Genomic DNA, 13,962 nt, shown 5'->3' on the forward strand with positions numbered 1-13,962 from the left:
TGCCAGTCTGATGCCCTTTAGATGTTTTGGGATTCAATTCCCATCAGCTTCAGCTAGCATAGCCAATGCTGCAAAATTCATGAAGCTGTAGCCCAAAGCATCTGGGAGGTAACAGATTGGAGAAGGCTAATCTACAGCGAATGGCAATGGTGCTCCAGAGTTTCATTTCTAATGTATTCACTGGCCAAACAGACGTTTGTAGATGTGCAGCATTATTCAATTCATCTGACTATGCAAGTCCACTTGGATCAAGTAAAATAGTTGAGTGTCCTATGTACTAAAGAAGACCTTGTCAAAGGATTTCAAAGATGACATTAGTTTTCAGTAGGAACACCACCTTCCAACCTGACAAATTACAGTCACATCTACCACATAAATGCAAGAAAACAAGTAGAATTCCGAAGGACTTATTCCAAGTACAATTGCTAGTCAGGTCTGAATTAAATGACTTACTGAAAACTGAGAAGAAAAACAGGTAACCAATTTATAATGATTATTATAAGTCAGTATTTTCCAACATGGCAATTTTAGATTTCAGAATGGATGTCACCAGCAAGAAAACTCCATGAATCAATCACCATATTCTCATTAGTTTCCATTTACTTTACTTAGTGAAGTAAGTAAAGCATATACTAAAGCACACTGGTATTCCTGTTCACTACCTCCAGAAGCCCCTTTTTCTGAAATATACGAATCTGAAATGAAAAATGTGGATGACAGTAGTCTCAAAAATATGAACCCAACACTGTCTCCAATGGGTTGTACTGAGACTTATCCCTCTGCAATAGAAGTGTTTTTTCCATACACAGAAGGATCCATCACAGAGTTCTTGTTGAAGAAAGTGAGTAGAGCAGCCTTCATTTTTTAGTTTAACCTGCTCTCTGGCACCCACTGTGATCCTGCCCCAAAGAGCTGCTCCAGATAATCCCCCAACCTTCAAGAGCAGTGTAGGAGGTAGCAGTGGGGGCTGCAGTGAACAGAAGGAACCTGAGAAAATTAACACACACTCCACTTTTGCTGGTGCCAGCAGACTCCGCTAAGCACAGGACTAGATGCAACACAAACTTATTAATACCAGTGTTCCCAAACTATGAATAGATAAAAATTGCAAGCAGGCAGTGATCATAGTTCAAAGTCAATAATGTCATTTATTAAGAGTTTTGCTAAACCCACCACTATTTTATGCATTAAAAAGCAGCAACATGATGAGCAGCATTTGTGCATCTCAGTGAAACACCTCTGGAAATTCATGTAAATGACCACTGGTATTGCATTATGAAGGAAGAAGGTGAATGTTCAGTGACATTACCCATGCCATTAATGCTTATGCTTCAATACCTATTTTCTTTATGTGTTCATCTTAAGCAATCATTGCAGTTTCCTTCTTCAAATCTAAACAATATGCAACGTAAATTGTAAGTAATAAAATGGAACTCTTAAAAGTCTTATGCATTTAATATGTTTCTCTCAAGCTTTATAATTTAGATCTAAAACAGTGATACCTTTTAGTACACTGTGCATTATTTTGGATTACAGAAGCTGCATAATGGCTGAAAAAATGAGTGCTTAAGATTGAGTGCTTAAGAATCTGCTGTAATGCCATTCTCTTTCAATCTCCATTGACCACTCTGAGTTTTGCTAACTTCACAACGCACACAGAATTCACTGTTGCTTACTTCTCATTGAAGTTAAAGTCAGATGCCTTTGGAAATAAATACATTCTCTTTGAATTGTTTCTGAGTAAAGAAGTTGAAAAGTTTGAATGTTTAGAGATAAAATGTGGTTTTAAAAAGTAAAAATTTGGCTGGTTCAGGGCTGAATGCTCTAGCTGGGGAAGAAGTATCTGAGTTTCTATAAGGCAGTTTTAGAAGAGATTGTATCTTCCCCTGTTTCTTTTAAAGAAAGAAACATTATCCATCTCTACTTGCTGTTTAGCAAACACTTCATTCAGACAAGAAATACCGTTATCAAGATGCTGCATAACACTTTGAAATACATGTTCTCACTATTCAGATCTTCAGACAGACAAGGGAAAGACACCTTTAAAAGCTCCTCTGACCCCCCCCCCCACTGCTTTATGAGGTGCTACATTAATGGGTGCTAATTAAAATGTGTTAGTTAAATATTTTAAAATAATATCACCTGTCTTTCTGGTCTAGATATTGCCTGTGCAAATACAAATCTATGAACATGGAACAATGTTTACTTAAAAGTTTCTTTATCAACCGGATGAAAAAACGGTCTTTTCAGCAGCCCTATTGCTGTTTTTAAAAGAGTAAGCAAACACTGTGCTGATACAAGTGATCACTGCACTGTTGTAGATACAAAACATCATGGGTTTGTGGGTTGTTGAAATAAGCTCTGCAGCCAAGGTCTTAGACCTGATGTTGAGGACCCTCACGATGGTAGTTTTGGGGGACCTCAATTTCCATGTTGAGGCTGCTTTGTCCAGGACGGCTCAGGACTTCTTGGCTGCCATGACAACCATGAGGCTGTCTCAATAGGTCATCAGCCCAACACAAGAAAAGGCCACACTCCCAACCAGCTTTTTTCAACTGGGCAGCAAGATGGTGATCTGCAAGTGGGTAGGACATTAACCTCTTTGTCATGGTTGGACCACTTCCTCTTGAGATTTAGGCTTATGACTGCTCTTTTCTTCTGCAAGGGTGGGGACTTACTAGAATGGTCTGCTCCTGGAGTCTAATGGATTTGGATGGATTCCAAAGGGCTCTGGAGGGTTTTCCACCTGATATGACTGGTGCACCTGTCGAAGCCCAGGTCACTCCATGGAATTCAGAAGTGACTCAGGAGTTGGCACTATCGCACCTAAGCACCTTCTTCCCGTGTGCAGAGCCCATGTGGCTCCATGGTATACAGCAGAACTGCGGGCAATGTTCCAACTCCATTAAAAGAGGCGCTGATCAGACAGCTCCTGAAGAAAGCAGGCCTGGACCCAGAAGATGTTAACAACTACAGGCCTGTGGCCAACTTTTCCTTTTTGGGCAAGGTGCTTGAGCGGGTGGTGGCTGGACAGCTCCAGACACTCTTAGAAGAAACAGGCCATTGGATCCATCTCAATCCAGTTTCAGGCCAGGTTTTGGGATGGAAACTCCCTTGATTGCCCTGTGGGATGACCTCTGCAGGAAGAAAGACAGGGGAGTATGTCCCTGTTGCTTTTTCTGGCCTTCTCAGCAGCTTTTGATACCATTGACCATGTTATCCTCCTGGATAGGCTGGTTGGGTTAGGAACTGGAGGCACTGCTTTGGCAGTGGCACTGGAAGACAGTACCTTGGCTCCATGACAGTTAAGTCATGGAGTGCCACAGGGTTCCATCCTATCCCACATGCTATCCAACATCTACATGTAATTGCTGGGAGGGGTCATCCCAGAGGTTTGAGCTGAAGTGTCATCAGTATGCTCTCATTTACATCTGACCCAGGTAAGGCAGTGGTGACCCTGAACCAGTGACTCAGCAGAGTAATGGACTGGGTGAGAGCTAATAAATTGAAGCTTAATCCAGACAAGATGGAGGTGCTATTGGTAGGGAGAGCCTCAGTCCAGAGGAAGACTATCCACCCTGTCCTGGACAGGGATACACTCCCCCTAAAGGACAGAGTGTGGAGTTTGGGGATGCTCCTGGACCCAGAGTTGTCCCTGCAATATCAGGTAGCACGTGTGGCCAGGAGCCCCCTTTATCAACTGTGGCTGATCTATCAGCTGCATCCCTGTCTGGATGGGCAAAATAGTAATCCATGTTCTGGTAACCTTAGAAGTACTATAATGTGCTCTATGTGGACCGGCCCTTGAAAAAGGTCCAGAAACATCAGTTGCTAGAAAACAGAGTAGCCCATCTTCTGACAGGGACAGGGCAACACAAACATAATAGCCCTGTTCTTTATCAACCACATTCATTACCAACTGAAGTCCAAGCCCACTTTAAAGTGCTTACATTGATGTATAAGGCCCTAAATGTCTTAAGGCCTGGATATCTAACATAATGCCTCCTCTCATATGCACCTACCTAAACACTAAGATCATCTGCAGAGGTCTTTCCCTGTGAGCCACCTTTAAAAGAAGTAAGAAAGGTGGCTATGAGGGGAAGGGATCTTGGCTGTGGCACCTCTAACTATGGAACCAGCTCCTGAGGCAGGTGAACCTGGTGCCAACCCTTTATATATTTTGGCACCAGGTTAAAAACTTTATATTTTCCTGACATTTTAATTGCTGAACAGAAGAGTCTAACTTTATACTGGTTTTATTCATATAATGATTGGCTACTGTGGATCAGTTGTTATTATGCTGTATATTATTATTATGATGTATTGCTTAATTGTTGTTTATTTTACTTGAATTTTTATGAGTATAGTGAATATGTTATAGTCTTAGGTCTGATGAGGCTTTAAATAATTGTATGCCATTCTGAGAGTGTCTACTATAGAACGATGTAGAAAAACTTTGACATAGCATCGCATGTCAACATTATGATAGGACTTTAATATTTAGAATAGCCAACAGCAAATGACAAAACCCACCGTGGTTTAAATAAGCCATGGTGGGCTGCAGTGATCATGTGAACCAGGACAGTGTCTGGTAAAAATTAGGTGGAGCAGGTTGATACATTCTTGCTGATTTAGTGGTTTGTAGGGGATACTCTTCTGCTTGTTTTCAATTAAAATGCTGCTGTGTCTTTATAAGACAGTATCTGTTGTTTTACAATATAATTTGATGCTTTTAATTACTGCACACAGACTTGATCTTGATCTTTCTGGGAAAAGTAGGATGCACAATAGAAAAAAGAAATTCACACTTAACAGAATAAGTGTGAAACAAATTTCACAAAAAACAAAATGAGTACTTCAGATCAAGTGCAGCTGTTTCTGTACCTCTACTGAAGTAGCTCTTAAAATGTGTTTCTGGACATAAGACTACAACATGAGTTGCTTGAAAGACTGTAAGAAATTCTACTGAAATTATGTAACTGTGGTTTTATGCTGCAAGATGCTTAATTTGAAGATACCTGAAGCATCATGGCATCAAAGCATTATATTTATACAGATAATTTGGAGAAATCAAAACTCAAACTGTAATTGTGCTGCACTTGACTACTCTTATATTACTTGAGTAAAATTTCTTTTTTCTTTTTAAGTTAAGTGAGCCCAGGGGATATTGTTATTCTTGAGAGATCCAATGAAGTAAACAGATCTACAGGGTCTCTGAAATCAAGCTGCAGATTGTCCACACTGAAGTTTTACTCATAGCAAACAATATGCCAAGTTCAGGCTATACAATTTATCAAGAAGTAAATCTCATTCAGTGGGGCTTATGCCAGAACAGACAAGCATTTATATGAATGAAAACAGTCTTTCTTAATTGATAAAATCATTTTAACCCAGAGGGTCTGCTTATCTCCATCTAAAAGAACTACTTTTGAAGACTGTTTGCAGAACCCCAGCCCTACATCTTGAATTCTACCCTGTACTTTCCATTTAAAATACCATTCACAAAAGTATTAAAGCAGAACTTATATACTATCTGTGGTCTTCAGAGTCTAGAAAGAGAAATGTACATGTACCCTTCATAGCAATAGAATCATTATTCATTACCATTTTAAAAAGCCACTCCTGAAATGCAAGACTAGCATTCTACAGTCAAGAAAACAAGACACCAATATCCCAAGACCCTTCACAGGCAGCAGGAACTGAGCATGCAAGGGAGGAACCCTTGCAAAGAAAGCAAGAAGGACATGCCTCTTAAAAAGGGACAGAATATATTTTGTATTTCCCATTACCGCGATATTTACAAATGGCTCCTTTACATTGGTTCAAACTAATGGTTTTATTTAAAAAGCCATCTTATCACCAACTTACTCTTTTACTATATATTCACCTGCATTTATTCACAAGGAGAGAGACCATTGTTTTAAATCTTAACTCTTCTTTGCTTAAAATAACAATCACTAAATAGGCACTTGCAATATAAAGAACATTACATGTACAGTTTCTTCAGAAAACAATGAGTTTTTCTGCACCAGAGACTAGGAGGTCAATGACAGAACTGTTATTGAGCTTTGAACATGTCAGCAGAAAACAAATATACATGTGTGAGAGGTAAGTCCTTACTGAGAACTGCATTCAGTATTCAGCTTCAGAGAATGGAAGAAGGCCACATTCCATTCCAGTAGGGATGCTACTGTATTTATCTTGTCAGACTGATACAGCTGTAGCTGGTTCCCTGGGCAAAGCGTGTTGACATGCTAGGACATGTCTCATAAATCACTGATTATGCTATGTATTTTTTGGTACACACTCCATTTGCTCAGGGATCCAGAGAAGGCTGAAATGGCCAGAGAAAGCCTCTACAGTGGTCAAGGAAAAGAAGCTCTCTTCCTCTTGCATCCACCAGCAGGTCCTTCATCAGGATTTTTACTAAAGCTAAGCTTTATCGCAAACATGGGAATAAGTTTCATTGAAAAGAATGAGTCTCATTGCTGAGTAAATATGTATAGGACTGTACTGTAACTGGATATATAAATGGCGTACTGTTTCATCCTCCCTCCTTCTCATAAGAAAAACAAGTTAAGAATATTAATGTATTTCTACAGATAGCCTACAAATAATAATTATTTTTTAAATGCTGAGATATGGAGTATTTCCTCCAAACTATTTCAGGACACCAGGTTTTCCCAACACAGTGCCCTCCAAATATTCTGAAGTCAGAGCCCCAGCATTCCTGAGCTTGGGACCTGACAGTTGGAGTTATCAGAGCTGAAGTCCAAAACACCTGCGGGTGGGGTCAAATTGAGGGGGAGTTGGAATACACAGTCAATCATCAATAGATTTTATTCAATTTCATATGGTGAGGTCAACTTGAATAAGAGTTCAGGGAAAATATCAATTTTATCCAAAGATGGTGGGTATAGGCCAGTGGTGGCAAACCTACGGCACGTGTACCACATTGGGCACGCAGAGCCCTCTCTGCCGGCACGCGTGCCAAGTTGCCCCAGCAGCCACGCATCAGATAACAGCGCACACAGGGGCCATGTGCACGCTCAGAAAGGAGTAGCGGCACCAGGCGATGATGTCACGAGCTTTCGCATGGCAGGTCAGTGCGCTGCCAAGGATATATATATATTTGCTTGGACTGGCTTTGAGTTGTTTTTTCTAAACTAAAACCTCAGTTTTCAGGTTTTATTGCTGTGTTGGCACTTTGTGATAAATAAGTAGGTTTTGGGTTCCAGTTTGGGCACTTAGTCTCTAAAAGGTTTGCCATCACTGGTATAGGCCCTACTTGGAGAAGCTGTTTGAGGGAACATTACATTCAGGATGCCCATAAGCTTCCCATCCGAAGTGGTCTCCACCTCCCTGCTCCTCTAATTCTGCATGTTGCTAGACAGTTGCTTTAGCCATCTAGTCAGGGGACTTTGGACAGGAGGGAAAGAAGAGAATGCAGGAAATGTTGCATCCTGGTCTTTAGGGTCTCCTTCATTCCCCAGCCACTGGACCCCTCTTTTAAACCCTCCCCCGAGGCTGAATTTCTGACCTCGGAGAGACAGCAGGCAAAGTAGCTTTCCTGCTGGTTGTGGCAGGGTGGGGTGAAGTGTTAAAGGGCAATTCTCAGCTCTGAGGTCCAAGCTCTGTTACCATCCCTGGATCTGGAAATATAAAGTAGCCTAACTCCCACTCCAACAATGTCTAGCGCACAGACTTCATCCTGGAATAGATTTTTACCAGCATTTGCACTCAAGGTTTTCAATCCTACTGAATGTAAATCAGTGAAATGGTTCTGGATACAGAAAAAATGGAAAATTCTAAAAAATATATATTTTTAAAAAGAAAACAAAAACAATTTACTCTAAAATGGCCCACAAATGATTTATGGCTGAAAGAACTAAGACTGGTTTAGGGCGAGTTCCTCCATTCCATCCAAATTTCTACTGAAATGTACTGCCTGTCAGTAGAGAGGTTCTTATGTCAGAAAACAGTTGTTCTTATGTCAAAAACCCCCTCATAAAAACCATCTTAAGATATTCAGCAGTACTGAAGTGATGCCCTCTTCGCTTAGACCATAATCCTTCATATTAAATGGGGCTTCCTCAGGGAGGTGTTCTGTCCTTGCTGCATCCACATATTTATCAATTTTGAAATGGAACACAGTAGTGCTACATCATGAAATGATGAAGAGAACTAATCGGTATGCAGGACCTGTTTCTGGAAAATACCCCAGAGCACTGAGAGCACTCTAGACATAAACATCAGCAAATGCAAGAAGCTAGAGAGCTTTATAAAAAGATCACTGCATTTAATTAGAAACATATTCCTGTCATTAGCCTGCTTTTTCCTGAATCCCCTTAGTATCTTTCAGTTAAATCATGAGGTGAGAGGCGAAGGGAATGCATGTTAATAAGCTAAAGTACTAACTCTTCAGCCAGATGGACTTTAGTGCTCTCCTGTTTATCTCAGGAGGACTGTCCTTGAACTCTTTTCTGAAATAAGATATACCATATAGGTAAATCAATTTATCTCACCAGATCACTCTTAATTTATACACTTAAGCTTTCAGGTTAAGCACAACCTCATCACCCTTCAGGTTTCAGAAAACCTCCTCCTATGCCTGATTAATTCTATAGAACTTATGGTCTTGGCAAAGATAAGCATGACTTGAAATATTGTATGTCTGAACATAGATCAATGCAAATATCACGTCCATATTTATCTGCAGGAAACCTTCCACAGCTCTGTTTACAGAGTCTTGAGTCCAGGGTTCTCTCACTGTTGATATTTCCAGTTACATTTGGAAGCCCGTCAGCAGAGTCCACTGCAAGGATCTTTCGCACTCAAGTCTTCTGGATGGGTGGGAAAGACCCTTCCACAACTGACCTCATCCACGGGTTACCACAACACAGAAATATTGTAATGTATAACTGGGATAAAATAAAAGGAGAAAACAGGTATTAACCTATTTATGCGCTAGGAGCATTTTTGCATCAGCATGTATTTTTGAAAATGCAAAAATCATCAAGGGATGGAGCATGAGAATTATCAGAACCAGGCAGGCAAGCCAGGATGTTTAACTCTTTCCTCCCTTGCACCTTTCCTGAAGAAACTACCTCCTGTGCAACAGTTATTTACATTGGGAGAAATGCCTCTGTTAGCACCATTCAGTACCAGCTTTCTTTGAGTGGGTGGAGGATTTTGCTAGGACCATAGCAGGAGAAAGAGGGTCAACTCCTCCCTCAACTGCTACAGCGTATCACTTCCTCCTTAGAGGATGCTCTCTGAATTCAGCATTCAACATTTTAGAAATGCAATGACACATTTAATGCCATGTCTAAAAGCACCTGCTCTTGGAAGGCATCATCAACATGCTAAAAACACCCTGAGAACCAATTCTTCCTGGAAGAATTTATCCTGAATGGGGGTTTAAATGTCCAGAGACAGCTCCATTGAGTTCCTTGCAAGAGGAAAAACGGTGAGATATATGTAGAGTATTAATGATGCCTGGAAGTAAGTTCCATTGATCTCAAAGGGTGTGTCTTCTAAGCAGACATGTGCAAGATTCAATAAATAGTCTTGCAATATGCACACAAAGCCAAATAAATCCTGTATCACTCATTAATTCTGTTGAATGTATCCTTTCAGCACTCATTCCTCTATACAATTTAATGGCAGATAAGATGACAAAAATGGATTGATCTTAATAATGTAGGCCTCACCTACACTAGAATCCAGACATGCAAAAAAATAGTTTAGATTAAAAAAATGGAATTTGAATGTGAATATTGTCCTAGACCTATTCTTCCATTCTTCTAGAACACAAAATATTAAATAGTATTAAAGCACAACATTTTACTCCATCTACTACATAAAGTCACTGTTTCATTTCATTACACCAAGGTCGAAATCAACCATTATTGCTTAGTAAAGTGATCACAAAAATTGGAAGAAAAGAAAAGTAGTTGTTTCACCAAAAACGAAGTCATTATTTGTGAAAAAGCTTAACACTGAAGACTGCTAATACTATTTTGATTGAAAGGGTCTCCATTTCCATATTTTGAGATAGAGCCATTTGATACTCCAAATGAAGAAAATCAAAATTCTTTATAGGTAATGGGGAAGAAGGACAAATATATACTGCCCCTTTTAAAAGGAGGTGCACATGGGATCTGAAGCACAAATTGTTTGAAGCACATGCTGACAATTCAGTACCTGCCAAAAATCCTGATGAGAGGGGGAAAGGTTAGGAAAAAAAGAAACAAAATGAGCAAAGGGTTGGTTACAAAAATAAAAATAAATAAATTGTACATCATAACAGGAGGAACTACAGAGGAAGGGAAAAAATCAATCTTTCAGGAAAGAAAAAGCATTGCACACCTTAGCACCAAGAAATAAAGGGAGACAGAGAAAGATCAGTGCCATTTAGGAATTACCTGCTGAAATGTAAAGAAATGAAATTAGTAGTTAGTTATCAAAGAAAGGAAGAGAGCAAGGTGAGTAAATTACTTCCAGTTTCCACCAACAAAACCAATATGCCACAAAATTTTGACAAGAGCAGTGAACTGGTAGAAAGCAGATATAAAGCAATTTTTGACAGATATAAAGCAATCTTTGTAAGATGGGAGCAATGTGCCCCTACAACAGTATCCTCATATCCCATCCTGATGCCCTACAGCAGCGGTTCCCAAAATGTGTTCCGTGGAACCCTAGGGTTCTGCAAAAGCCTTATAGGGGTTCCACCAAAAATCTCAAAAATCACATTTATTACTGTTTTTAAAATGAAACCACACAAGGCCAACTATTCAACTGTTAGTTGGCATCCAAGCAGCAAACAAGGACATGCATCACACTGGTCACTTCCTAGGACTCTATTGTGTGATGTTGAGAATAATCAAAAGAATTCATTTGGGATATTACCATATAATCACTTTATTCATTCATTATATTTAAAATGTTTTCTCTTTATTTCCAAACCTACTACATTATGCAAAGCACTCAGGCAATAGGAACAGATGAAAGAAGGAAGAACCTTGTGGGTTCACAATTCTTAGTAAAAATCAAGGATAGAGTTAGGGTTGCATGGAAAACAATGTCTTCAGAAAGGTTCCATGACCAAACATGTTTGGGAACCGCTGTCCTACAGATTTGTTAGACTACAGCTCCAGTCAACCCCAGTCAGCATGGCCCTCGGTCAAAGCTGTCATATCCCCATACAGTAATATAACAGCATTATATTTAAAGAGATAAGTCTTTTATGTTAGGTAGCACCTGCATCATAGCCAAAGCATAACAAAAGGTCTGCAGGTAAATAGTACAACGTAATTGGCTGACCCAAATGTTAAAATGCAAGAACATTTTAAAAGTAAAACAGATTTACACATATAAGTGATCATTCACAACTACTGCAGCACATATATTTTAGTTATCATACTCTACAAGATGCAGCATACCATAATAAACTAGAATTTACTAAAACAAACAAGAAAGGAAACCATAAAAATAATTTGATTGGGAAAAGGTTGGCACTCACTGTACGTTATTTTATGAAAAACATATTGTTTTATCAATGCAACAAAATCCTTCATAGAGTGAGCCCTTGACAGTTTGAATTTTCTATTATTCAACAGCAGAACAGAAGGTTAAATATATAGAACCTCTCTACAGAACATAGTTGTCACAGAAAGATCATTGAAAATATCTGAAATGACTCAACAGTACGAATTCAATTTATTTGGATTATTTATTTATTAGATTTATATGCCCCACTTTTTTCCAATGAGCTCAATCTGGCTTACATAATTCTCTTCCTCCTGTTCTCAATCTTATCTCCACAACAAGAACCCTATGAGGTAGGTTGGGCTGAGAGTCTGCAACTGGCCCAAAGTCATCCAGTTGGCTCCATTACTAAGTGGAGACAAAAACCCAGATTGCCTGAGTCCCAATCCTGCACTCTTGACCACTGTACCACACTACCTCTCTTAGACTTACAGATTTTCTCATGTGATAATAGGATAGGCTGCGCTATGTAAATACGTATAAAATAAAGCACGGCTATAACCTGGTTTGACATTTCAGATAACCGGTCAAAGACAATTCATCATACAGATGCAGGCAAATACGCTGATGTGAATTAAACACTATGTGCCTTCAAGGCTAATTCCTTTCAGTGGTACCATAAATAGTGGGAAGACAATATTGTCTATTCAACTGCATTCAACTTTAGCATTCAAACATTACCCATGAACATCAGAAGGTTGTGTCTCTTGATCACTGTTACTCGTAGAATGACTGGGAAAGAACAAAGCTATGCAGACTAATGTCTGTGGCCATTCAGTTAGGATTCACGCCCAGTTTGCCAGCCCTACCCGCATCCCTCTGGTCAGGGATGCAGCTGGCAGCAGCTTAAGCTGAGTGCAGCTTGGGCCAAGCCACTGTTGCCATCACCAAGTTAAAAGAGCCCTTCCAGCTGGACTGAAAAAGAGGCAGATGGTAACACCATCCCACCTGTGCAAAGAGAAGAGGAGATGGAGAGGAAAAGACAAGTGGTTCTGAGCCCACATCACCCTGATGCACGATTTGGCTAGACATGAGAATCAGTGTCCCCATCAGGCAGACTAGTGCAAATGGCATTTTACCTTCAGAAGGAGCGGAGGGGAGTGTGCTTAGAGGAAGGAATGAGAGAGAGCAACTGAAGCTGTATTGTAGAAGTCAGGTCTTCAGAATACATCAGCAATACTGCAGTTCATTAAAATGACAGGTCAGCCAGTATTAAGACAAAGCAGGAAAATGAGGCAGTAAGCAAATTTGCTTTTGCCTCAAGGTGTTACTCAAAGAGCAGAACTAGAAAAGGAGACAAAATCAACTTGGAATTCTGTATCTTTTTTTTACATGTAGCCTCAGCTTTGTGACACCAGCTTGAACAAGATATATGAAAAGAAGGCTCAGTGTGAATTAAGTTAGCAATACTCAGTGAGAGAACAGTTAAGAGGAAAAAATGGGAGGACATCATCCCATTTCAAATTTTGAGAGAAATAAAGGCCATTGCACACACTGCATTCTCTGTCATGGAATCTGTGAAGGAGAACACTCATTATCCTGAATGGGAAATTATATGCAATTATATGTTTAGAAACTGCAGCTATGTAGGGAAAAAATGTTTTATATAAGAGGTTTGGAGAGTGCAAGAAAGAGCACTGTTGTTTCTACAGTCTCAGCGCTATGAAAGCCAGGCAGTATAAAATCTTACATTTTGTTGTGTTCACGATTGAGAACCATGAAAAAGAACCTGCTACGTATCCTTCAAAACTAGCCCTTAGTACTTGCTTAGTACCATACCATTTTACCAGGAGAGGGGAGAAGCAATATTCATTTAGTAGTTAAAGTAACACTTAACATGCATACACAGGTTTAGGAATCTCACCTTCCCATCGTAGCGCTTCACCACAAACTGATCAAGGCCTAAATCTGAAAGAAAGAAAGAAAGAAAGGGAGAGAGAATGTGTGTATGAGAGAGAGAGCGAGCACAAGGAAAAATACATTTCTGTGGTATTACTTCAGCATTATTGACACAGCATACAAGTTTTATAAATACTTTATTGAAAAGCTCTAACCAAGCACACAGAGAAAGTTCAAGAGATGCTACGAGAAAACAGCAGTATCTTTGTTTTATAGCTGTTGATCATTTTACAGGTCTGGGTAATAAAACCTCCTATATCTATTAAGAAAATTAAAATGTCACAATATATATTAAGATCCAAAATCACCATTCACCAGTAGCTTCATGTAACAGTTCTCTCTCTATCCCTCCACATCACTTTATATAGTATTATTATGTCCTTCCTTAGCCATAATACCTGAAGCCAGCCATCTGGAAGAGATGACATTGCCCACCCCTACACTAAGCAGTAAGTGCCACAATAGGTCCCAGAATCTTTCATTCCCAGCAGTCTTCAAGTAGCATGCATTTAT

General features: G+C 39.7%; 1 protein-coding gene across 4 annotated transcripts in view; it reads right to left on the reverse strand.

Annotated features, from left to right (window-relative positions):
- The window catches only part of MICU1 (mitochondrial calcium uptake 1), a 156,277-nt gene that overhangs the window by 78,959 nt on the left and 63,356 nt on the right, over positions 1–13,962 (reverse strand). For all 4 annotated transcript variants that reach the window (XM_044420532.1, XM_044420531.1, XM_044420534.1 and 1 more), the window contains one exon: positions 13,415–13,458. In XM_044420532.1, the coding sequence (XP_044276467.1) occupies positions 13,415–13,458 (44 nt within the window). The remainder of the gene's footprint in view (positions 1–13,414; positions 13,459–13,962) is intronic.

Source organism: Varanus komodoensis, unplaced genomic scaffold, assembly GCF_004798865.1.
Source record: "Varanus komodoensis strain SLA01 unplaced genomic scaffold, ASM479886v1 scaffold11, whole genome shotgun sequence".
NCBI lineage: Eukaryota > Metazoa > Chordata > Lepidosauria > Squamata > Varanidae > Varanus > Varanus komodoensis.